This window comes from Coregonus clupeaformis, chromosome 29 (assembly GCF_020615455.1).
Source record: "Coregonus clupeaformis isolate EN_2021a chromosome 29, ASM2061545v1, whole genome shotgun sequence".
Classification (NCBI taxonomy): Eukaryota; Metazoa; Chordata; class Actinopteri; order Salmoniformes; family Salmonidae; genus Coregonus; species Coregonus clupeaformis.
In genome coordinates this window covers 27332899-27358906 of record NC_059220.1, presented here as the reverse complement: position 1 = coordinate 27358906, position 26008 = coordinate 27332899, and the positions used below count along the sequence as shown (strand labels likewise).

The window sequence follows — 26008 nt, the reverse complement described above, 5'->3', positions numbered from 1 at the left end:
TAAACCTACCATTAAAATTAAAGACTGATCATGTCTTTGTCAGTGGGCAAGCGTACAAAATCAGCAGGGGATCAAATACTTTTTTCCCTCACTGTATCTTTGAAATCTTGGAATGTTCTTAAACCATAACTGTCCATGATATCGGCAAGGGTGCAGCTTCCACATTTGGACCTTTGGGGGGATGCAAAAGGCTGCACTCCAGATCGCAAGGCATTCTTGTGAAATATGGGAGTATGCGCATGCCATTTTGTTTGTACATCCAAATTCAAATTATGTGAACATTAATAGGACCAAAGCGTAGTTTAAATTGTTTAATGGATATATCAGTGAAGACCACCTCTTCCAGGGCAATAGGAGACACCAGGGGGCAGAATAATCATGTCTAAACCAATTTAGTTTTGAACGAAATGCTAGTGCCTGAAAATACAATTAAAAAGTTTGGTACGGATAGTCCTCCTACGTCTTTCCCTCTTTGTACTTTTGTTAATTTTATCCGGGATCGTTTACCTTGCCGTATGCATTTTAACTCAATAGCCAGAAGGGGGATCCATGTCAAGCATTGAACTACAGAAATTCAACCATGGCAATATATTCCATAAGTAGAGATTAACTCATCCATCGGGGTCTTGAGAGGCAGTAGGACTGATTTGGTTAGATTAATTTTATAACTTGAGATGAAGCTGAATTGATATTTGATCTTCAATGCATTTGGGAGCGATTGAGATACATTGTCTAGGTATAGTAAAACAAAAAAGAGATTAAGTGATTAGTAGATTTTAGGGAAATGGGTGTTATTTCCTTCGATTGAAGAATTGCCTGGGCAATGGGTTCCATGCAAAGGCGAAATTGGATCACCTTGTCTGCTGCGTTTAGTGATTCTGAATGGAGCAGAGCAGAGCAGATATTTCCTGTTATAACTTTGTTTTGACAGTATTACAATAAAACTAACAGTATAGGACCTTATTAATTATTTACAGTAAATTGCCATAAATGGCAATTCACTCTGGGTGATTTTATTCGTAAACAGTAAATGATACCGTAAATTCCAAAGAAACTTTGATTTAACAGTACATTACTGTAACCGCACAGCAACTGAAGTGAAGATTGAGAGACATCAAGGTTTGAAGTCAACCAACCAAACAAGGTGTGTACAACATTTATATGATTTACAATATTAATTACACCAAATATTACACTGTGATGGAAAACTGATTGATACAGTATATTTTTTCATTTATCAACAGTAAAATACTGTGAAGCATTATACTGCAGCATACTGTAAATTATGGTGCATTGTGGGAAAATGTTGTGGGCAGGGAAATCATTTCTGTATTTCGAATGGTACTGTAATTCCATTACTTAGAATACAGTACTGTACTGTATTCTTGGAGCGCCAAAAACCTTTTGACCATTATTGGTTGCATGGTATTGTTGTTTCTGGCTCATTAACATATTTTGAGGAGTGCCTTATAAGAGGCTATATTTGTGCCACCCGTTAGTGAGAGCACTGTACCAATTTAATGGATATGTGGTAGTAGTGCCCCAACAATTAAATGTGTAAAGGGAACACATTCGAGTGGCAGCAAGTCTCAAACCTTTAATGGTTGAGTATTTGCCATTTCCTTTCATCTGTTTTCCCTGTACTCGCTGCCAGTTTGGAAACCTTTGTTAAGGCCTCTAGAAGTATCAGTCCTCATTAAAGTCCCGTAGATCACTTCATTACTGACTTTTTGTTTACAAAGCTCTACTACACAAGCTTCCGACCTACCTCACTTCACTGTTAAAATAAATAAATATGAAACACCAAACCCGTTCAAGACGGATTTACCGAGATCGGTACATACTAGCGTAACCTTGAAAGTTAAACATTTAACTAGTACGTACCGATCTAGGTAGATCCACCTTCAGTTTTAGTGCCCCCCATTTTTGGAATAGCCTACAAAACTCCCTATATCTTGACTCTCTGGTGCCTCTAGGGTAGTTTAGGACTTTAATGTTGAATATATTTATTGAGAATTGCAACTGTTTGGATTGAATGTAAATAATTGCATTTGTGGTGTTTGAAGCTATAGTGTTGATTCTGTAAGTTCTAGTTTATTTTAATGTGTCATTTTGAATTTGTTGTATTGTTGTCCTCGGGGCACCATTGTAAATGAGACCCTGGTCTCAAAAGGTTCCGCTGAATTAAAAAAAGAAAACAAAGAAAGTGATATAAAATACCAAAATGTTGTATTTTTTCACTTGCACTTCTAGAGGTTTTAACAAAGGCTTCTTCTACACTGACATTTATTGATATGCTGTAATATGAAAACACATTACCTAGCCAACCTGTTTGCACCAATCCCATGCAGTAAAATAAAAACCCATCTACCCTCAATTTAATTAATTAATTAATCAAATTATTTATTCATTAATTTGTTACAATTACCATAATAATATTACAGTAATGCACTGCACTGTTGTTTTTGCGGTAACTTACAGGCAGCCAGTCGCCTGAAAGTTACCATAAAAACAAAGGTAAAAAATATTACAGTAACAGTATTGGATACCGTAAAATATGGTACGGTAACATACTGTACCTTTCTTTTTTACGGCTTTTCCCTGAGCTCCTCTCAGGACATCCTGCCAGTACTCACCTGCAGTCTGGATCTCTGCTCCGCGTCCGATAGCTCCAGCAGCTCATCTATGTCAATCTCTAACTCTGGGATCTCCTCCTCCTGGACGGAGAGAGAGAAGGAGAGAAAGAAAGAAGTGGTCAGAGACAATGGTCCTCTTTGAACCTTTATATAAACACCCATACCACAGACACTGGGACGTTGTTCTTTTACCCGCCATGCACACATAGATTAACTGTGACTGGGGCTCCCTGCCACCTAAAATAGGCCTTTACCATTCAGTGTTTGAACACATTTCACTCTTAACCGTATCAAAGAAAATGAGTCTCCGAGGATCAAGTCTAAAGGCATGGCTGATGCATCATGCATGATGTACCACTAGAACAATAATATATGTGTAACCTCAAATTATACTAAACAAAAATATGAATGCAACATGTAAAGTGCTGGTCCCATGTTTCATGAGCTGAAATAAAAGGTCACAGAAATGTTCCATACGCACCAAAAGCTTATTTCTCTCAAATTTTGTGCACAAATTCGTTTACATCCCTGTTAGTGAGCATTTATCCTTGGCTAAGATAATCCATCCACCTGACAGGTGTGGCATATCAAGAAGCTGATTAAACCCCATGATCATTGCACAGGTGCACCTTCTACTGGGAACAATAAATGGCCACTCTAAAATGTTTTGTCACACAACACAATGCCATAGATGTTTGAAGTGTTGAAGGAGCATGTAATTGGCATGCTGACTGCAGGAATGTCCAACAGAGCTGTTGCCAGAGAATTTAATGTTCATTTCTCTACCATAAGCTGCTTCGAACGTCGTTTAAGAGAATTTGGCAGTACGTCCAATCGGCCTCACAACCGCAGACCACGTGTAACCACGCCAGCCCAGGGCCTCCACATCCGGCATGTTCATCTGCTGGATCATCTGAGACCAGCCACCCGGACAGCTAATGAAACTGTGGGTTTGCACAACCTTAAGAATTTCTGCACAAACTGTCAGAAACTATCTCAGGGAAGCTCATCTGCCTGCTCGTCGTCCTCACCAGGATCTTGACCTGACTGCAGTTCAGCGTCGTAACTGACTTCAGTGGGCAAATGTTCACCTTCGATGGCCACTGGCACGCTGGAGAAGTGTGCTCTTCACGGATGAATCCCGGTTTCAACTATATATGGCAGACAGCGTGTATGGTGCCGTGTGGGCGAGTGGGTTTGCTGATGTCAACGTTCTGAACAGAGTACCGTGATGAGATCCTGAGTACCATTGTCTTGCCATTCATCCGCCGCCATCACCTCATGTTTCAGCATGATAATGCACAGCCCCATGTTGCAAGGATCTGTGCACAATTCCTGGAAGCTGAAAATGTCCCAGTTCTTCCATGGCCTGCATACTCACCAGACATGTCACCCATTGAGCATGTTTGGGATGCTCTGAATCGACGTGTACAACAGCGTGTTCCAGTTCCCGCCAATATCCAGCAACTTCACACAGCCATTGAAGATGAGTGGGACAATATTCCACAGGCCGCAATCAACAGCCTGATCAACTCTATGCGAAGGAGATCATGCTGCATGAGGCAAATGGTGGCCACACCAGATACTGACTGGTTTTCTGATCCATGCCCCTACTTTTTTTTAAAGGTATCTGTGACCAACAGATGCATATCTGTATTCCCAGTCATGTGAAATCTATAGATTAGGGTCTAATTAATTTATTTCAATTGACTGAATTCCTTATATGAACTGTAACTCAGTACAATCTTTTAAATTGTTGCATGTTGCATTTATATTTTTGTTCAGTGTAATTAAAATGGTAATTTTCCCACATCTGGAAGTCCTTAATGTATTCTAAAAGCACAAGTGATTTCACAGTAGACCTACAATATAGTCAACAAGACTATAACTCAGTTGTGGATGTTATTACATAGTGGTATAAGATAAATATTGATTACATTACTAACAATGATGAGATTGTTGATGGAAGCATTCAGGCAAGAACGAGAGACCAGGGGCAGAAGGATAGGCAACCGCCATCTGATTTCATGGATGATTTACCCAGCTGGTATTTTGCTCAACCGTTAGAGTAAGAATTCCTCTGGTTTAAATGTTTATGATATGAAATTAGCAGTGTTTCTGCTTCCTTATACTGGGCTAATTTCTTCATATGGCAAATGTCCTGGGTAGATTAGTCTAGACCTGTGGGAAATAGCCTGGGTGTGTTTAAGAATAACCCCTTACTGTGTGATCTGTGGTAATTTGTTGTAAACTGATGCTTACCTGGAAATCTAATTATCTAATGAACTTAGTAGACTGTGTTAACAGATTTTAAATTAATCCAGTTAACGCCTAGCAATGTCAGTTACAGCCCCAAGATATAAATGAGTGTCTGCCATCTTTGAGAAACATTGCAAAACCACACCCACACCAAAATGACTTCGCTAATCTAAAACAAATATGAAGGGAATAGTAGTCAATCTATATTCTGGCTGATATCGCCATTTGAAGACCATTTACTGAGAGGAAACGATCATGGCTCACTTCAGGCCATGGAAGGCTGAGCTGGGAAATATCTGGAGTCAGCAGGTGTAGTTTCAGATTTGACAAGTGGGGGCCCTTTAAAAAGAGAATTTTCCAGTCTGGGGGTTTAATGGCAGGTCTGTTGAAGACGGCAGATTTCTGGATGAGGAGCGAGCTAATCAATGAGACTAGTGCTGAGTGGCGGAACGGAAGAGATCTACAGCCTAGTCCAGAGTCCCCTGTGTGTCCCTCTAATTGATAAATGCTGCCAGGTCTGACTGTTTGGGATTCTGCATATTGGCATTATTCCACGGGAGCTGTGCTGTGCTGGGCCAAACCACTGATGCAGTGATCCTCCCTCTGTCGGACTCTGCCTTAAGACTGCAGGGTGATGCACAGCACCACAGAATATCAATGAAAGCAAAAAAAACTTCAGAGGGAGAAAAGGTGTATGAATTTGTTATTGTCAGGAGAAAGCCTTTGTAACTTTTTGTAGTAGCTCATCAATGTTTATATTGTGTGTGGTTGACTGCTTTTCGTTTGTGTGATTTTTTAAATAGTACAATATTTTATTATCTGGGGCTGAAAATGTCTCGACAGCACTTTTGAACTTAGGAAAACTAGTCCGACATTAAAATGAATGTTGGAAGTCATTTTTTAATACATGAATATGAAAGTGGTTCTTTAGAGGAGCATAATTTTAGAACTGCAATATGGATTAGAACTGCAATTTTAATGAGCCATTTTATGCTGAGGGATTTTGTCAGGATAAGATGATCTCCTAAATCCAAAGGGACCAGTTGTATCCATGCCAGCAGAGCCTAAAGCTACATTGCCTTTAGGTAGAGTTCAATTTCAATTTGAGTGGAAATTGAGGTTAATAACCATTTACAGTGGGGGAAAAAAGTATTTAGTCAGCCACCAATTGTGCAAGTTCTCCCACTTAAAAAGATGAGAGAGGCCTGTAATTTTTATCATAGGTACACGTCAACTATGACAGACAAAATGAGAAGAAAAAAAATCCGGAAAATCACATTGTAGGATTTTTTATGAATTTATTTGCAAATTATGGTGGAAAATAAGTATTTGGTCAATAACAAAAGTTTCTCAATACTTTGTTATATACCCTTTGTTGGCAATGACACAGGTCAAACGTTTTCTGTAAGTCTTCACAAGGTTTTCACACACTGTTGCTGGTATTTTGGCCCATTCCTCCATGCAGATCTCCTCTAGAGCAGTGATGTTTTGGGGCTGTCGCTGGGCAACACGGACTTTCAACTCCCCTCCAAAGATTTTCTATGGGGTTGAGATCTGGAGACTGGCTAAGCCACTCCAGGACCTTGAAATGCTTCTTACGAAGCCACTCCTTCGTTGTGTTTGGGATCATTGTCATGCTGAAAGACCCAGCCACGTTTCATCTTCAATGCCCTTGCTGATGGAAGGAGGTTTTCACTCAAAATCTCACGATACATGGCCCCATTCATTCTTTCCTTTACACGGATCAGTCGTCCTGGTCCCTTTGCAGAAAAACAGCCCCAAAGCATGATGTTTCCACCCCCATGCTTCACAGTAGGTATGGTGTTCTTTGGATGCAACTCAGCATTCTTTGTCCTCCAAACACGACGAGTTGAGTTTTTACCAAAAAGTTCTATTTTCGTTTCATCTGACCATATGACATTCTCCCAATCCTCTTCTGGATCATCCAAATGCACTCTAGCAAACTTCAGACGGGCCTGGACATGTACTGGCTTAAGCAGGGGGACACGTCTGGCACTGCAGGATTTGAGTCCCTGGCGGCGTAGTGTGTTACTGATGGTAGGCTTTGTTACTTTGGTCCCAGCTCTCTGCAGGTCATTCACTAGGTCCCCCCGTGTGGTTCTGGGATTTTTGCTCACCGTTCTTGTGATAATTTTGACCCCACGGGGTGAGATCTTGCGTGGAGCCCCAGATCGAGGGAGATTATCAGTGGTCTTGTATGTCTTCCATTTCCTAATAATTGCTCCCACAGTTGATTTCTTCAAACCAAGCTGCTTACCTATTGCAGCTTCAGTCTTCCCAGCCTGGTGCAGGTCTACAATTTTGTTTCTGGTGTCCTTTGACAGCTCTTTGGTCTTGGCCATAGTGGAGTTTGGAGTGTGACTGTTTGAGGTTGTGGACAGGTGTCTTTTATACTGATAACAAGTTCAAACAGGTGCCATTAATACAGGTAACGAGTGGAGGACAGAGGAGCCTCTTAAAGAAGAAGTTACAGGTCTGTGAGAGCCAGAAATCTTGTTTGTTTGTAGGTGACCAAATACTTATTTTCCACCATCATTTGCAAATAAATTCATTAAAAATCCTACAATGTGATTTTCTGGAAAAAAAATTCTCAATGTGTCTGTCATAGTTGACGTGTACCTATGATGAAAATTACAGGCCTCTCTCATCTTTTTAAGTGGGAGAACTTGCACAATTGGTGGCTGACTAAATACTTTTTCCCCCACTGTATATACAACATTGACATGACAAGACAGAAATCATATCATAGTAGCCAACTGGTGAGGTATTGTAGATAGATGCATTTAGAATAAGGACATGGTGACCATGCAGTATGATAGAGAAGCTACATTCTCCACTTTGCTTGGATACCTAAAACACTGACCACATCACAAACCGATGTTCCTAAACCAATCAGTGATATTATACTGAACAAAAATATAAACGCAACATGTAAAGTTTTGGTCCCATGTTTCATGAGCTGAAATAAAAAATTCCAGCAACTTTCCATACGCACAAATAGCTTATTTCTCTCAAATTTTGTGAACACATTTGTTTACATCCCTGTTAGTGAACATTTCTCCTTTACCAAAACAATCCACCCACCTGACAGGTGTGACATATCAAGAAGCTCACTAAACAGCATTATCATTACACTGGTGCACCTTGTTCTGGGGACAATAAAAAGCCACTCTAAAATGTGCAGTTTTGTCACACAACACAATGCCACAGATGTCTCAAGTTTTGAGGGAGCGTGCAATTGGCATGGTGAATGCAGAAATGTCCACCAGAGCTTTTGCCAGATAATTAAATGTTCATCTCTCTACCATAAGCCTCCTCCAGCGACGTTTTAGAGAATTTATCAGTACGTCCAACCGGCCTTAACCACAACCACAGACCACGTGTAACAATGGCAGCCCAGGACCTCCACAGCCGGCTTCTTCACCCTGCGGGATCGTCTGAGACCAGCCACCCGGACAGCTGATGAATCTCTGGGTTTGCACAACCTAAAAGTTTCTGCACAAACTGTCAGAATCTGTCTCAGGGAAGCTCATCTGCGTGCTCATCGTCCTCACCAGGGTCTTGACCTGACTGCAGTTTGGCGTCGTAACTGACTTCAGTGGGCAAATAATTACCTTCGATGGCCACTGGCACGCTGGAGAAGTGTGCTTTTCACAGATGAATCCTGGTTTCAACTGTACCGGGCAGATGGCAGTATGGCGTTGAGTGGGTGAGCGGTTTGCTGATGTCAACGTTGTGAACAGAGTGCCCCATGGTGGCGGTGGGGTTATGGTATGGGCAGGCATAAGCTACGGACAATGAACACAATTGCATTTTATCGATGGCAATTTGAATACACAGAGATACCGTGACGAGATCCTGAGGCCCATTATCGTTCCATTCATCTGCCGCCATCACCTCATGTTTCAGCATGATAATGCATGGCCCCATGTCACAAGGATCTGTACACAATTCCTGGAAGCTGAAAATTTCCCAGTTCTTCCATGGCCTGCATACTCACCAGACATGTCACCCATTGAGCATGTTTGGGATGCTCTAGATCGACGTGTACGACAGCGTGTTCCAGTTCCCGCCAATATCCAGCAACTTCGCACAGCCATTGAAGAGGAGTGGGACAACATTCCACAGGCCACAATCAACAGCCTGTTCAACTCTATGCGAAGGAGATGTGTCACGTTGCATGAGGCAAATGATGGTCACACCAGATACTGACTAGTTTTCTGATCCATGCCCCTACCTTTTTTTTTCAGTTGAAGTTGGAAGTTTACATACACTTAGGTTGGAGTCAATAAAACTTGTTTTTCAACCACTCCACAAATTTCTTGTTAACAAACTATAGTTTTGGCAAGTCAGTTAGGACATCTACTTTGTGCATGACACAAGTAATTTTTCCAACAAATGTTTACAGACAGATTATTTCCCTTATAATTCACTGTATCACAATTCCAGTGGGTCAGAAGTTTACATACACTAAGTTGACTGTGCCTTTAAACAGCTTGGAAAAATCCAGAAAATGATGTCATGGCTTTAGAAGCTTCTGATAGGCTAATTGACATCATTTGAGTCAATTGGAGGTGTACCTGTGGATGTATTTCAAGGCCTACTTTCAAACTCAGTGCCTCTTTGCTTGACATCATGGGAAAATCAAAAGAAATCAGCCAAGACCTCAGAAAAAACATTGTAGACCTCCACAAGTCTGGTTCATCCTTGGGAGCAATTTCCAAACACCTGAAGGCACCACGTTCATCTGTACAAACAATAGTACGCAAGTATAAACACCATGGGACCACGCAGCCGCCATACCGCTCAGGAACGAGACGCGTTCTGTCTCTCAGTACTTTGGTACGAAAAGTGCAAATCAATTCCAGAACAACAGCAAAGGGGTAACAGGTACAAAAGTATCTATATCCACAGTAAAACGAGTCCTATATCAACATAACCTGAAAGGCCGCTCAGCAAGGAAGAAGCCACTGCTCCAAAACCGCCATAAAAAAGCCAGACTACGGTTTGCAACTGCATATGGGGACAAAGATTGTACTTTTTAGAGAAATGTCCTCTGGTCTGATAAAACAAAAATATAACTGTTTGGCCATAATGACCATCGTTATGTTTGGAGGAAAAAAGGAGTTGCTTGCAAGCTGAAGAACACCATCCCAACTGTGAAGCATGGGGGTGGCAGCATCATGCTGTAGGGGTGCTTTGCTGCAGGATGGACTGGTGCCCTTCACAAAATAGATGGCATCATGAGGAAGGAAAATTATGTGGATATATTGAAGCAACATCTCAAGACATCAGTAAGGAAGTTAAAGCTTGGTCGCAAATGGGTCTTCCAAATGGACAATGACCCCAAGTTGTTGCAAAATGGCTTAAGGACAACAAAGTCAAGGTATTGGAGTGGCCATCACAAAGCCCTGACCTCAATCCTATATAACATTTGTGGGCAGAACTGAAAAAGTGTGTGCAAGCAAGGAGGCCTACAAACCTGACTCAGTTACACCAGCTCTGTCAGGAGGAATGGGCCAAAATTCACCCAACTTATTGTGGGAAGCTTGTGGAAGGCTACCCGAAACGTTTGACCCAAGTTAAACAATTTAAAGCCAATGCTACCAAATACTAATTGAGTGTATGTAAACTTCTGACCCACTGGGAATGAGATGAAATAAATAAAAGCTGAAATAAATCATTCTCTCTACTATTATTCTGACATTTCACATTCTTAAAATAAAGTGGTGATCTTAACTGACCTAAGACAGGGAATTTTTACTACGATTAAATGTCAGGAATTGTGAAAAACTGAGTTTAAATGTATTTGGCTAAGGTGTATGTAAACTTCCGACTTCAACTGTACAGTGGGGAAAAAAAGTATTTAGTCAGCCACCAATTGTGCAAGTTCTCCCACTTAAAAAGATGAGAGAGGCCTGTAATTTTCATCATAGGTACACGTCAACTATGACAGACAAATTGAGAAAAAAAATCCAGAAAATCACATTGTAGGATTTTTAATGAATTTATTTGCAAATGATGGTGGAAAATAAGTATTTGGTCACCTACAAACAAGCAAGATTTCTGGCTCTCACAGACCTGCAACTTCTTCTTTAAGAGGCTCCTCTGTCCTCCACTCGTTACCTGTATTAATGGCACCTGTTTGAACTTGTTATCAGTATAAAAGACACCTGTCCACAACCTCAAACAGTCACACTCCAAACTCCACTATGGCCAAGACCAAAGAGCTGTCAAAGGACACCAGAAACAAAATTGTAGACCTGCACCAGGCTGGGAAGACTGAAGCTGCAATAGGTAAGCAGCTTGGTTTGAAGAAATCAACTGTGGGAGCAATTATTAGGAAATGGAAGACATACAAGACCACTGATAATCTCCCTCGATCTGGGGCTCCACGCAAGATCTCACCCCGTGGGGTCAAAATTATCATAAGAACGGTGAGCAAAAATCCCAGAACCACACGGGGGACCTAGTGAATGACCTGCAGAGAGCTGGGACCAAAGTAACAAAGCCTACCATCAGTAACACACTACGCCGCCAGGGACTCAAATCCTGCAGTGCCAGACGTGTCCCCCTGCTTAAGCCAGTACATGTCCAGGCCCGTCTGAAGTTTGCTAGAGTGCATTTGGATGATCCAGAAGAGGATTGGGAGAATGTCATATGGTCAGATGAAACGAAAATAGAACTTTTTTGGTAAAAACTCAACTCGTCGTGTTTGGAGGACAAAGAATGCTGAGTTGCATCCAAAGAACACCATACCTACTGTGAAGCATGGGGGTGGAAACATCATGCTTTGGGGCTGTTTTTCTGCAAAGGGACCAGGACGACTGATCCGTGTAAAGGAAAGAATGAATGGGGCCATGTATCGTGAGATTTTGTGTGAAGACCTCCTTCCATCAGCAAGGGCATTGAAGATGAAATGTGGCTGGGTCTTTCAGCATGACAATGATCCCAAACACACCGCCCGGGCAACGAAGGAGTGGCTTCGTAAGAAGCATTTCAAGGTCCTGTAGTGGCCTAGCCAGTCTCCAGATCTCAACCCCATAGAAAATCTTTGGAGGGAGTTGAAAGTCCGTGTTGCCCAGCGACAGCCCCCAAAACATCACTGCTCTAGAGGAGATCTGCATGGAGGAATGGGCCAAAATACCAGCAACAGTGTGAAAACCTTGTGAAGACTTACAGAAAATGTTTGACCTGTGTCATTGCCAACAAAGGGTATATAACAAAGTATTGAGAAACTTTTGTTATTGACCAAATACTTATTTTCCACCATAATTTGCAAATAAATTCATTAAAAATCCTACAATGTGATTTTCTGGATTTTTTTTCTCTCATTTTGTCTGTCATAGTTGACGTGTACCTATGATGAAAATTACAGTCCTCTCTCATATTTTTAAGTGGGAGAACTTGCACAATTGGTGGCTGACTAAATACTTTTTTCCCCCACTGTATCTGTGACCAACAGATGCATATCTGTATTCCCAGTCTTCGAAATCCATAGATTAGGGCCTAATTAATTTATTTCAATTGACTGATTTCCTTATATGAACTGTAACTCAGTAAAATCTTTGAAATTGTTGCATGTTGGCATTTATATTTTTGTTCAGTGTAGTTGATACTAATCAGAGATGTAAAGGAAACCTTTCCCAGAAAACCATGTTGTTTTGAAAAGAGGCTGACGTGAAAGTCAGACAAGACTGATTGTCGTCTAAATTCATTACTAATTAAAAACAATTCCTGTAAGAGGCTTGAGCTGTCGACCAATCAAAACACACCATAACAGAGGGGTCACAGGTCATACGCCTGACATTTGTCTGAGGTCATCTGCATTGTGAGGAGGCTAATGGCTGTAAGAAGTTAAAGAGGCATCAAGCATTTAGTACTGTATCCATTGCAACGAGAGCCATATTGCCTTACATTTGTAAATTAATAATTACATTTACATTTTAGTCATTTAGCAGACACTCTTATACCTTTACAGGAGCAATTAGGCTTAAGTGCCTTGCTCAAGGGCACATAGACAGTATATTTCTACTGAGTAAGGATATTTTCTGTTAATTTTCTCTTACATTAGTGTTTTTTTACACCTCTATGATTTGAGACTATTTTCCTAAAAGGTGTGAAGTCAGCAATGTGGTCCAGTGCCACTGCCACTCAATACCCAACCAATAGGCTACTTGTATAAATTAGAGATGTCACTAAATAATTCAGCTCTTGACACAGGGGGCTGACTACTAAATACTTCCACACGGAAGAGTCAGAGTACCCAACCACAGCCTAACCTGCCTTCCCCTGAGTTCATGCAAAATTCATCCCATTAGCCAACGCACATGGACCAACCATGTCTCCTCCAGCCACACCAATGGGTGGTGTCTACCAAACAACTCATCCATCTCAGATAGACTGGAGTTTGTCTAGTCACCACTGAAATCTGATATGAAGACATTAGCACCTCAAATCCTATAAAGAGATAGGCCATACTTAAGGGCCAGTACATCTACTGCCTCGGGTTTGTAGCACCTCATAAAGCAGGTCTTGTCTGCTACGTGAGCTAAAGGACTGGAGACTCATTAACACTGCACATGAATCAGAGCAAATAACTACTCTGTCTTGTTTGACTTCCTCCACCCACTGCAAGGCCAACAGTATGGCCATCATCTCCACCGTATATACAGCCAGATGATCTGTAATACGTTTCCTGACCTCCACCCCACATTCCTGCACTACAAATGCTTACCCAGTACATCCTGTCCTTGGATCTGTGTAAAGGCCACAAAATCCTGATACACAGTATCCAGATGATCTTAAACAAATCAGATGGATCAACACTCTCCCTGTCTTTCTGTATTCTCTCCAACACTTCTAGATCAACTACTGGAGGCGGGAGTAGCCATGGTGGATTTACAGGAATAGCTACCTTTGGACTAAACTCCCTTCCATACAGTCCCATTTCCTTCGCCTGGGTATTACCCACCCACCCAAAGCGTATGTTCTGTCTTTGCTCATGTTCCCAGCATGCCTGTATAATCCCTTTCGCAGGATAAGACACCCCATTGCCAGCTGCTGTCTCCTAATCTGCAATGGAATATCCCCCATCTCCACCTGTAATGCAGCTACTGGGGACATCTGAAACGCCCCACTACATATTCTGAGTCCTTGCCCCTGTATGACATCTAGTCTTTCCAATGAGGTCCAGGCTGCCGAACCATATGCTATACTGCCATAGTCTATTACAGATTGGATCAATGCAACATACAGTGGCTTGCGAAAATATTTACCAATATTTACAATTTTTCCTATTTTTTTGCCTTACAACCTGGAATTAAAATTGATTTTGGGGGGGTTTGTATCATTATATTTACATAACATGCCTACCACTTTGAAGATGCAAAATATTTTATCTTTGTGAAACAAACAAGAAATAACACAAAAAACAGAAAACTTGAGCGTGCATAACTATTCACTCCCCCAAAGTCAATACTTTGTAGAGCCACCTTTTGCAGCAATTACAGCTGCTAGTCTCTTGGGGTATGTCTCTATAAGCTTGGCACATCTAGCCACTGGGATCTTTGCCCATTCTTCAAGGCAAAACTGCTCCAGCTCCATCAAGTTGGATGGGTTCCACTGGTGTACAGCAATCTTTAAGTCATACCACAGATTCTCAATTGGATTGAGGTCTGGGCTTTGACAAGGCCATTCCAAGACATTTAAATGTTTCCCCTTAAACCACCCAAGTGTTGCTTTAGCAGTATGCTTAGGGTCATTGTCCTGCTGGAAGGTGAACCTCTGTCCCAGTCTCAAATCTCTGGAAGACTGAAACAGGTTTCCCTCAAGAATTTCCCTGTATTTAGCACCATCCATCATTCCTTCAATTCTGACCAGTTTCCCAGTCCCTGCCGATGAAAAACATCCCCACAACATGATGCTGCCACCACCATGCTTCACTGTGGGGATGGTGTTCTCGGGGTGATGAGAGGTGTTGGGTTTGCGCCAGACATAGCGTTTTCCTTGATGGCCAAAAAGCTCAGTTTTAGTCTCATCTGACCAGAGTACCTTCTTCCATATGTTTGGGGAGTCTCCCACATGCCTTTTGGCGAACACCAAACGTGTTTGCTTTTTTTTTCTTTAAGCAATGGCTTTTTTCTGGCCACTCTTCCGTAAAGCCCAGCTCTGTGGAGTGTACGGCTTAAAGTGGTCCTATGGACAGATACTCCAATCTCCGCTGTGGAGCTTTGCAGCTTCTTCAGGGTTATCTTTGGTCTCTTTGTTGCCTCTCTGATGAATGCCCTCCTTGCCTGGTCCATGGGTTTTGGTGGGCGGCCCTCTCTTGGCAGGTTTGTTGTGGTGCCATATTCTTTCCATTTTTTAATAATAGATTTAATGGTGGGATGTTCAAAGTTTCTGATATTTTTTTATAACCCAACCCTGATCTGTACTTCTCCACAACTTTGTCCCTGACCTGTTTGGAGAGCTCCTTGGTCTTCATGGTGCCGCTTGCTTGGTGGTGCCCCTTGCTTTGTGGTGTTGCAGACTCTGGGGCCTTTCAGAACAGGTGTATACAGTGAGGAAAAAAGTATTTGATCCCCTGCTGATTTTGTACGTTTGCCCACTGACAAAGACATGATCAGTCTATAATTTTAATGGTAGGTTTATTTGAACAGTGAGAGACAGAATAACAACAACAACAATCCAGAAAAACACATGTCAAAAATGTTATAAATGTATTTGCATTTTAATGAGGGAAATAAGTATTTGACCCCACTGCAAAACATGACTTAGTACTTGGTGGCAAAACCCTTGTTGGCAATCACATGGGTCAGATGTTTCTTGTAGTTGGCCACCAGGTTTGCACACATCGCAGGAGGGATTTTGTCCCACTCCTCTTTGCAGATCTTCTCCAAGTCATTAAGGTTTCGAGGCTGACGTCTGGCAACTCGAACCTTCAGCTCCCTCCACAGATTTTCTATGGGATTAAGGTCTGGAGACTGGCTAGGCCACTCCAGGACCTTAATATGCTTCTTCTTGAGCCACTCCTTTGTTGCCTTGGCTGTGTGTTTTGGGTCATTGTCATGCTGGAATACCCATCCACGACCCATTTTCAATGCCCTGGCTGAGGGAAGGAGGTTCTCACCCAAGATTTGACGGTACATGGCCCCGTCCATCGTCCCTTTGATGCGGTGAAGTTGTCCTGTCCCCTTAACAGAAAAACACCCAAAGCATAATGTTTCCACCTCCATGTTTGACGGTGGGGATGGTGTTCTTGGGGTCATAGGCAGCATTCCTCCTCATCCAAACACGGTGAGTTGAGTTGATGCCAAAGAGCTCGATTTTGGTCTCATCTGACCACAACACTTTCACCCAGTTCTCCTCTGAATCATTCAGATGTTCATTGGCAAACTTCAGACAGCCCTGTATATGTGCTTTCTTGAGCAGGGGAACCTTGCGGGCGCTGCAGGATTTCAGTCCTTCACGGCGTAGTGTGTTACCAATTGTTTTCTTGGTGACTATGGTCCCAGCTGCCTTGAGATCATTGACAAGATCCTCCCGTGTAGTTCTGGGCTGATTCCTCACAGTTCTCATGATCATTGCAACTCCACAAGGTGAGACCTTGCATGGAGCCCCAGGCCGAGGGAGATTGACAGTCTTTTGTGTTTCTTCCATTTGCGAATAATCGCACCAACTGTTGTCACCTTCTCACCAAGCTGCTTGGTGATGGTCTTGTAGCCCATTCCAGCCTTGTGTCGGTCTACAATCTTGTCCCTGACATCCTTGGAGAGCTCTTTGGTCTTGGCCATGGTGGAGAGTTTGGAATCTGATTGATTGATTGCTTCTGTGGACAGGTGTCTTTTATACAGGTAACAAGCTGAGATTAGGAGCACTCCCTTTAAGAGTGTGCACCTAATCTCAGCTCGTTACCTGTATAAAAGACACCTGGGAGCCAGAAATCTTTTTGATTGAGAGGGGGTCAAATACTTATTTCCCTCATTAAAATGGAAATACATTTATAACATTTTTGACATTTTTAACCAGGTAAGCCAGTTGAGAACAAGTTCTCATTTACAACTGCGACCTGGCCAAGATAAAGCAAAGCAGTGCGATAAAAACAACAACACAGAGTTACATATGGGGTAAAACAAAACAAAGTCAAAAATACAACAGAAAAAATATATATACAGTGTGTGCAAATGTAGCAAGTTATGGAGGTAAGGCAATAAATAGGCTATAGTGCAAAATAATTACAATTAGTATTAACACTGGAATGATAGATGTGCAAGAGATGATGTGCAAATAGAGATACTGGGGTACAAATGAGCAAAATAAATAACAATATAGGGATGAGGTAGTTGGGCGGGCTAATTTCAGATGGGCTGTGTACAGGTGCAGTGATCGGTAAGGTGCTTTGACAACTGATGCTTAAAGTTAGTGAGGGAGATAAGTGTCTCCAGCTTCAGAGATTTTTGCAATTTGTTCCAGTCATTGGCAGCAGAGAACTGGAAGGAATGGCGGCCAAAGGAGGTGTTGGCTTTGGGGATGACCAGTGAGATATACCTGCTGGAGCGCATACTACAGGTGGGTGTTGCTATGGTGACCAATGAGCTAAGATAAGGCGGGGATTTGCCTAGCAGTGATTTATAGATGGCCTGGAGCCAGTGGGTTTGGCGACGAATATGTAGTGAGGGCCAGCCAACAAGAGCGTACAGGTCACAGTGGTGGGTAGTATATGGGGCTTTGGAGACAAAACGGATGGCACTGTGATAGACTACATCCAATTTGCTGAGTAGAGTGTTGGAGGCTATTTTGTAAATGACATCGCCGAAGTCAAGGATCGGTAGGATAGTCAGTTTTACGAGGGCATGTTTGGCAGCATGAGTGAAGGAGGCTTTGTTGCGAAATAGGAAACCGATTCTAGATTTAACTTTGGATTGGAGATTCTTAATGTGAGTCTGGAAGGAGAGTTTACAGTCTAACCAGACACCTAGGTATTTGTAGTTGTCCACATACTCTAGGTCAGACCCGTCGAGAGTAGTGATTCTAGTCGGGTGGGCGGGTGCAAGCAGCGTTCGGTTGAAGAGCATGCATTTAATTTTACTAGTGTTTAAGAGCAGCTGGAGGCTACTGAAGGAGTGTTGTATGGCATTGAAGCTCGTTTGGAGGTTTGTTAACACAGTGTCCAATGAAGGGCCAGATGTATACAAAATGGTGTCGTCTGCGTAGAGGTGGATCTGAGAGTCACCAGCAGCAAGAGCGACATCATTGATATACACAGAGAAAAGAGTCGGCCCAAGAATTGAACCCTGTGGCACCCCCATAGAGACTGCTATAGGTCCAGACAACAGGCCCTCCGATTTGACACATTGAACTCTATCTGAGAAGTATTTGGTGAACCAGGCGAGGCAGTCATTTGAGAAACCAAGGCTATTTAGTCTGCCAATAAGAATGCGGTGGTTGACAGAGTCGAAAGCCATGGCCAGGTCAATGAAAACGGCTGCACAGTACTGTCTATTATCGATTGCGGTTATAATATCGTTTAGGACCTTGAGCGTGGCTGAAGTGCACCCATGACCAGCTCGGAAACCGGATTGCATAGCGGAGAAGGTACGGTGGGATTCGAAATGGTCGGTGATCTGTTTGTTAACTTGGCTTTCAAAAACTTTTGAAAGGCAGGGCAGGATGCATATGGGTCTGTAACAGTTTGGATCTAGAGTGTCACCCCCTTTGAAGAGGGGGATGACCGCGGCAGCTTTCCAATCTCTGGGGATCTCAGACGTTACGAAAGAGAGGTTGAACAGGCTAGTAATAGGGGTTGCGACAATTTTGGCGGCTAGTTTTAGAAAGAAAGGGTCCAGATTGTCTAGCCCAGATGATTTGTAGGGGTCCAGATTTTGCAGCTCTTTCAGAACATCAGCTGTCTGGATTTGTGTGAAGGAGAAGCGGGGGGGGGGCATGGGCAAGTTGCAGCGGAGGGTGCAGAGCTGGTGGCCGGGGTAGTGGTAGCCAGGTGGAAAGCATGGCCAGCCGTAGCAAAATGCTTGTTTAAATTCTCGATCATTGTAGATTTATCGGTGGTGATAGTGTTTCCTAGCCTCAGTGCAGTGGGCAGCTGGGAGGAAGTGCTCTTATTCTCCATGGACTTTACAGTGTCCCAAAACTTTTTGGAGTTAGTGCTACAGGATGCACATTTCTGTTTGAAAAAGTTAGCCTTTGCTTTCCTAACTGCTTGTGTATATTGGTTCGTAACTTCCCTGAAAAGTTGCATATCGCGGGGGCTATTTGATGCTAATGCAGTAAGCCACAGGATGTTTTTGTGCTGGTCAAGGGCAGTCAAGTCTGAGGAGAACCAGGGGCTATATCTGTTCTTAGTTCTGTATTTTTTGTATGGGGCATGTTTATTTAAGATTGAGAGGAAATTACTTTTAAAGAACAACCAGGCATCCTCTACTGACGGAATGAGATCTATATCCATCCAGGATACCTGGGCCAGGTCAAATAGGAAGGCCTGCTCGCTGAAGTGTTTTTGGGAGCGTTTGACAGTGATGAGGGGTGGTCGTTTGACCACGGACCCGTTACGGACGCAGGCAATAAGGCAGTGATCGCTGAGATCCTGGTTGAAGACAGCGGAGGTGTATTTAGAGGGTGAGTTAGTCAGGATGATATCTATGAGGGTACCCATGTTTACGGATTTAGGGTTGTACCTGGTAGGTTCGTTGATAATTTTTGTGAGATTGAGGGCATCTAGTTTAGATTGTAGGATGGCCGGGGTGTTAAGCATATCCCAATTTAGGTCACCAAGCAGTACGAATTCTGAGGATAGATGGGGGGCAATCAATTCACATATGGTGTCCAGGGCACAGCTGGGGGCTGAGGGGGGTCTGTAGCAAGCGGCAACAGTGAGAGATTTATTTCTGGAAAGGTGGATTTTTAGAAGTAGAAGCTCAAACTGTTTGGGCACAGACCTGGATAGTATGATAGAGCTCTGCAGGCTATCTCTACAGTAGATTGCAACTCCACCCCTTTTGGCAGTTCTATCTAGATGGAAAATGTTATAGTTGGGGATGGAAATTTCAGAATTTTTGGTGGCCTTCCTAAGCCAGGATTCAGACACTGCTAGAACATCAGGGTTGGCGGAGTGTGCTAACGCAGTGAATAACTCAAACTTAGGAAGGAGGCTTCTGATATTTATGTGCAGAAAACCAAGGCTTTTACGGTTACAGAAGTCAACAAATGATAGCTCCTGGGGAGTAGGAGTGATACTGGGGGCTGCAGGGCCTGGGTTAGCCTCTACATCACCAGAGGAACAGAGGAGAACTAGAATAAGGATACGACTAAAGGCTTTAAGAACTGGTCTTCTAGTGCGTTGGGTACATAGAATAAAGGGGGCAGTTCTCCGGGCGTTGTAGAAAAGATTCAGGGCATTATGTACAGAAAAGGATATGGAAGGATATGAGTACAGTTGAGGTAAACCTAAGCGTTGGGTAACAATGAAAGAGATAGCATCACTGGAGGCACCGATTGAGCCGGTCTCGGCGTGTATGGGGGGTGGAACAAAGGAACTATTTGAGGCAGTTTGAGAGGGACTAGGGGTTCTACAGTGAAATTGTATAATAAGAACTAACCCGAACAGCAATAGGCAAGGCATATTGACAAGGGAGAGAGGCATAAAGCAATCACAGGTGTTATTAGAGAGAGCTAAGACAACAACTGGTAATAGCGATAAAGTTTGGGCTGAGGCTAAACAGAATAAACAGGACAGGGTACCATGTAAAGGAACAGTCCAGCAGGCATCAGCTGTGCAGCTGAGTGATCATAAGGTCCAGTGAACAGCAATATGTGAGTCCGAGAGCAGTTCAAATTGGTGCTTCAGCACAGCTAGCAGGGAGCACAGTTGTAGTTTGCGTGTGCTAGCGGGCCGGGGCTAGCAGATGGATCTTCGTGGTCGTCGCAACGGGAAGCCTGTTGAAACCACATCAGACGATTTAGTCGGCAAACCAGTCGTGTTGGATCGGCGGGGCTCAGTGTCATGCGTTTTTCTGGATTTCTTTGTTGTTATTCTGTCTCTCACTGTTCAAATAAACCTACCATTAAAATTATAGACTGATAATTTCTTTGTCAGTGGGCAAACATACAAAATCAGCAGGGGATCAAATACTTTTTTCCCTCACTGTATATACTGAGATCATGTGACAGTTCATGTGACACTTAGATTGCACACAGGTGGACTTTATTTAACTCATTATGTGACTTCTGAAGGTAATTGGTTGCACCAGATCTTATTTAGGGGCTTCATAGCAAAGGGGGTGAATAGATATGCACGCACCACTTTTCCGTTATTTATTTTTTACAATTTTTTGAAACAAGTTATTTTTTTCATTTCACTTCACCAATTTGGACTATTTTGTGTATGTCCATTACATGAAATACAAATAAAAATCAATTTAAATTACAGGTTGTAATGCAACAAAATATGAGAAACGCCAAGGGGGATGAATACTTTTGCAAGGCACTGTATTCAACCTTTTCTGGCCCATTGTGTTGCATGTGAATGTTTATCCTCTTAAGCTTGGAAAAGAGACCCTTAAACCCAGACTTGAACCACACACCCTCTGCACTGAATAGCAGGCTAGTGATTGCTTGCAGTTAGCCACTGATTTCTTCCAAACCACTCATTGTTGAAATTGCAATTTCCAACTTGTTGTCTAATGTTTTTGTCCAATGGCCGATGAGCACCTATACATTTTATCTATAATTCCTCTTTATGACAAGGTTTGAAAATTATTTGCCAGTAGATTGTCAACTTGATTCATGATGATGACTGCTTGTCTAGCTTGCTAGCTAAGATTTTGAAAGTATGATGTTGGCATAATCAGTTCAATCAAAGCTACAGTAGATATAACGTGATTTTACGTCATTTTATCTGTGGCCAAGGACCTTGAGCCTTCTTGGATGGGCACTTGTAATGTAAATCTATGGCAGCACCAAAGGGGCTTGAATTTTTTTGCTCTCCCTGTAGATTTTGCAGTGACGTAATGTCCCCATGAGTGACAGAACACTGAGCCAATCATGGCGCAACTAGAGAACATTACCAATTCCTAAGCTCTCTATTATCCGCTGGCTGCCCCACAACCACAGAAAGCACTGAGCTAGGCTGAAACACCTGCATTTTGGAGCGGTTTTATTAACTCAAATATGTTTTTTTTTACATTGTTTACAAACTGATATATGACACGTATTAATGCTAAAATAACATGCAAAACAGGCAACAGGCTCTGCCCCACCTGCCCTGAATGACGGGTCGCCACTGTGCTTATAAGAAATCCCGCAATGACCTCTGACGAACCATCAAACAGGCAAAGCATAAATACAGGACTAAGATCAAATCCTACCTGTTGTTTACGAAGCATGTGACAAATAAAATATGATTTGATTTAAAAATATATATTTCATTTGATTTTGAAGCAGCAGGCAAGACTGATTTAGCATAATTTGTAAAGCAGCATAGAGATTTTTCTTTAACCATAATCCTCTATCCTTATTTCTGAGATTCAGGCGTCATTTCAACCCACTGCCTTTCGAGGATCTTTGCATATATTAACAGAGAAATAAGCAGTTAATGGGATGAGATCCATACAAATTTGCACTGCTGAGTGGAATATAAATTATTTAGGAGACAGGTGTAATGCAATCCTTACAAAACGCCAACCATTGTTGTGGGTCCAATCTGACAGTAGAGTGGTTTTATTAAAATCACCCAGGCTTAGCTCAAACGGGATGTCCACTGGCCTGTTCTGAGGGAAATGTGGAGTCGTTGGGTGTCTGTCTGTCTGCCACCAGACTGGCTGTAATGACTGTCTCTCCCTCCCATCTCATTGTGTGGAATGGGATCTGGTTGAACCTGATGCCCTGGCCGACCGACCCGTCACTGCCCTCTCTGACTATGTACTTTGGATGCATGTATCTGGACAGGTGTCGCTACTGAGGATATTCTGCTGTCTGTGTTCATTTAGACCTGATCATAAACTCAACAGGTCACTGCATTAACCTGACTCCCGTCTTCTTACCTCAACGTTATAGCTAGGACCCTGAGTTTTTCCAGACCACATAACCTGACTGGGAAAACCCCTGGGCCCTAGCTAGACTATAGGTTTTTCCAGGTCAATTCACATGGTCAGGAAAAACTCCTAACCATACATATACAGATGTAGGATCTTAATTTGAGCCAGTTTGCTACAGCAGGAAAGTAATTCTGCAGCAACAGGAATTGTGAATTATTATGTGGATTATAATTAATGTACTAGGGGTTGATACATTTTTTGTTAGGATAAATCAAGTCTGACATTTTAAAGTGAAAATTACTAACTTTAGAAGCTTTGCATTTCCTGCTGTGCAGGAACATTCTCAGCAACAAAAGAGTGATCAAATTAAGATCCTACATCTGTAGCAATTTTCAGGAACTCAAACTTTAATGAGGACACCCCTCACACGTAATGCTCTCTCATGCCCTGCAGCATCAGTATGCCATATGCAGTGTTTCTTGGCAGTGGAGAATAATGTTTTGGTTGGAGGCATTCAGGCCACTCACTGCCCCAACCCAAGTCCCTCCTCAGTCAGGAAAGTAAATGAGAAACATCACCCTCCTCCACCCCCACCTTCCCCAATCCAGCTTCAAACAGAGGCTGTGTTGTCATATGATCTCCATCATCATGCGGATGCCCATGCTCCTGAAGACGTCCCTCTGACTCCACTGAGACCTTCTTATTCACGTGGGAGCCAGTCTTCTGTTGCCATGGCATCCCCAGAGACTTCCCAGCAAATCGATGCAGCCTCCGATATAATTGGATTTCCCCCCACCAAATAGCAGTGCAGTAATGACACGGAGGGGTCCTACGGTCTCCACACAGGGGTCCCACTCCCTAATCTATGGAATCTATTATGCAAACGCCCAGTCCCTCCGTTTGTGATGTGCAATCCTGGCCGTAAGCAGTTCTGCAGACAGCCTCCCTGCCGAGATCTAGGCAGTAAACCTCTCAAGTTCTTAGAACTGCTCAGACTGCAAACTGGCCAGAGACAACAGGGATTTGCTGCCCTGTCTGAACCCATGTCACAGAGGGGGGTCGATTCTCATTTTCGGAGGACAGAGGCTGCGTGCCACTATAGTACTGTCTGTGTAGAAGTGTTTATAATAAGGAAAGGGGTGATTGTATTAGCCAATTACAATTTTTCTTGTAGATAGATAATGTTGTGTTTACTCTGGAATGCTGTTTGTATGTCAATTCAGTGATACAGATGTTCAGGAAGGATATACAGTCATGTAATATGATGTATAGTCATCCTTATATGATGGTCAGATAATGCGTACCTTATCACTACAAGGCTGATAATACAGTAATAAATCTCCCACACAGCCCCTGGGACCTAGCTGTGCCAGCAGCAGCCGCGCACGACCTACCTCACAGTCGAAAAGAAGGTGCAGCTGATTGTCGATCCACTCCTCAATATCCAGCCTCCTCTGCAGGTCCTTGCGGTTGTATTTGACGGTCAGCTTGCCCAGTTTGCGATGCGTAGGCTCCTCTTTTTTATCTGCGGATTGGAACATCACCCTGGACTGGGTGCCTGACTCCGACGCCATGCCTGCCATGTCCTCGGGAAAACAGCTGAGGAAACACACAGCCGTCTCTCTCTCTTTCTAGCTGTCCCTCTGTCTCTGGTGCTCTCACTCCCACCCTCTCTCTTGCTGTCTTTCTTGTGTGCTCACTCTTTTTCTTCTTCTCTTGCTCTAGCTCTCCTACCTATCTGTCTTGCTTGCTCCGTCTGTCTGTGTACTCGTCTCTCTTTCACTCTCTCTCTCTCTCTCTCTCTCTCTCTCTCTCTCTCTCTCTCTCTCTCTCTCTCTCTCTCTCTCTCTCTCTCTCTCCCTCCCTCGCACACTCACTGCCTGTGGAGGATGGCAATGAAATACGCCTCTGTGTGTGTGTGTCTTAGTGCATGTGTGTCTTGGTGTGTGTGGTGGCCGAACAACGATGCTGATATGCTGTGTTGATAAGAAATCCGCTGACACTGTACTTGATTATAAAGGTTTATTATATCATAGATTACAGCTTCAATTTACAGACTTCTGCAGAGTCTGGAGAGCCACGAAACCCAATCTCAAATATGATAGCTCTCCCCGTCCTTTGTTCAAAACCTGGTATATATCCTATGTAACATAAGATGGGTGTTTTGAATAGACCAATCCCTGGCCTCCACATATCTACATGTCCACTGTTTCAGGGGGCCCCTATAGTAATGCTTTCCAGATGTTTCAGCAAAGCAGAGTAAAGTTCATCTAACACACCATTTGCAAACGTCAGCCAAAATTATAAACTGTTCAGATACTACATATTTCCCCCCTTCGAGACTAATTAAGTCTCGAAAACAAAAAGAATAGGATTATGACAAATAAAATGTTTTATTACATCAATTGAGTAACTTTAGCAATAAAACAAAATGTATGAAGAGTAAACACATTTTTATGTAGACACATTTTCAAAGAGTGTAAACAAATGTTTATGGAGTGTAAACACATTTTTATGGAGTGTAAACACATTTTTATGGAGTGTGAGAGCGAAAAACCTGTCTGGCAGCTTTCATTCCAAATATCCATCAATCAATCAAGACAGGAACATTCTCTCACGGCCCCTCTGCCCCAGGTGACCACCTAAGTACTCCAGATCAATTTATACATTTTTATCAATGCATTTTAAGCTATGATGCAATTGAATACACATGAAAACCTCAGAAAACAAAATACAATCAAAAATGTCCACATTCAGGCTGGTCGACCCATCGGATCCTCCTGTGGATTCTCTCTGTCCCTGCCTAGACCCAATATCCCAAAAAACTAAACATCTGAGGTCCCCACATGTACCCAACAACAGAAAACATCATTCTTCAAAAAATTAATACAGAAAGAATATGACACAAATTATGTATTACACATGCAAATATGTATATAAATCATTGCAGACACTGAAATGTAGTCCCCTACACTGCATCTCCTCAGCAGTGTCGACTTTCAATGCAACGTCGATGATGGAATCTGAACATTTCCACACCGT

At 42.7% G+C, this 26008-nt stretch overlaps 1 protein-coding gene across 1 annotated transcript in view; it reads right to left on the bottom strand.

The window, feature by feature from the left end:
* Positions 1-24771, bottom strand: part of LOC121544380 (protein phosphatase 1 regulatory subunit 14B) — a 31026-nt gene extending 6255 nt beyond the window's left edge. Inside the window, exons 1-2 of the mRNA XM_041854316.2 lie at positions 24361-24771; positions 2637-2717 (exon numbers count right to left, since the gene is read on the bottom strand). Of these exons, the coding sequence (XP_041710250.1) occupies positions 2637-2717; positions 24361-24549 (270 nt within the window). The 5' untranslated portion in view covers positions 24550-24771. The remainder of the gene's footprint in view (positions 1-2636; positions 2718-24360) is intronic.
* Between the last annotated feature and the right edge of the window lie 1237 nt (positions 24772-26008).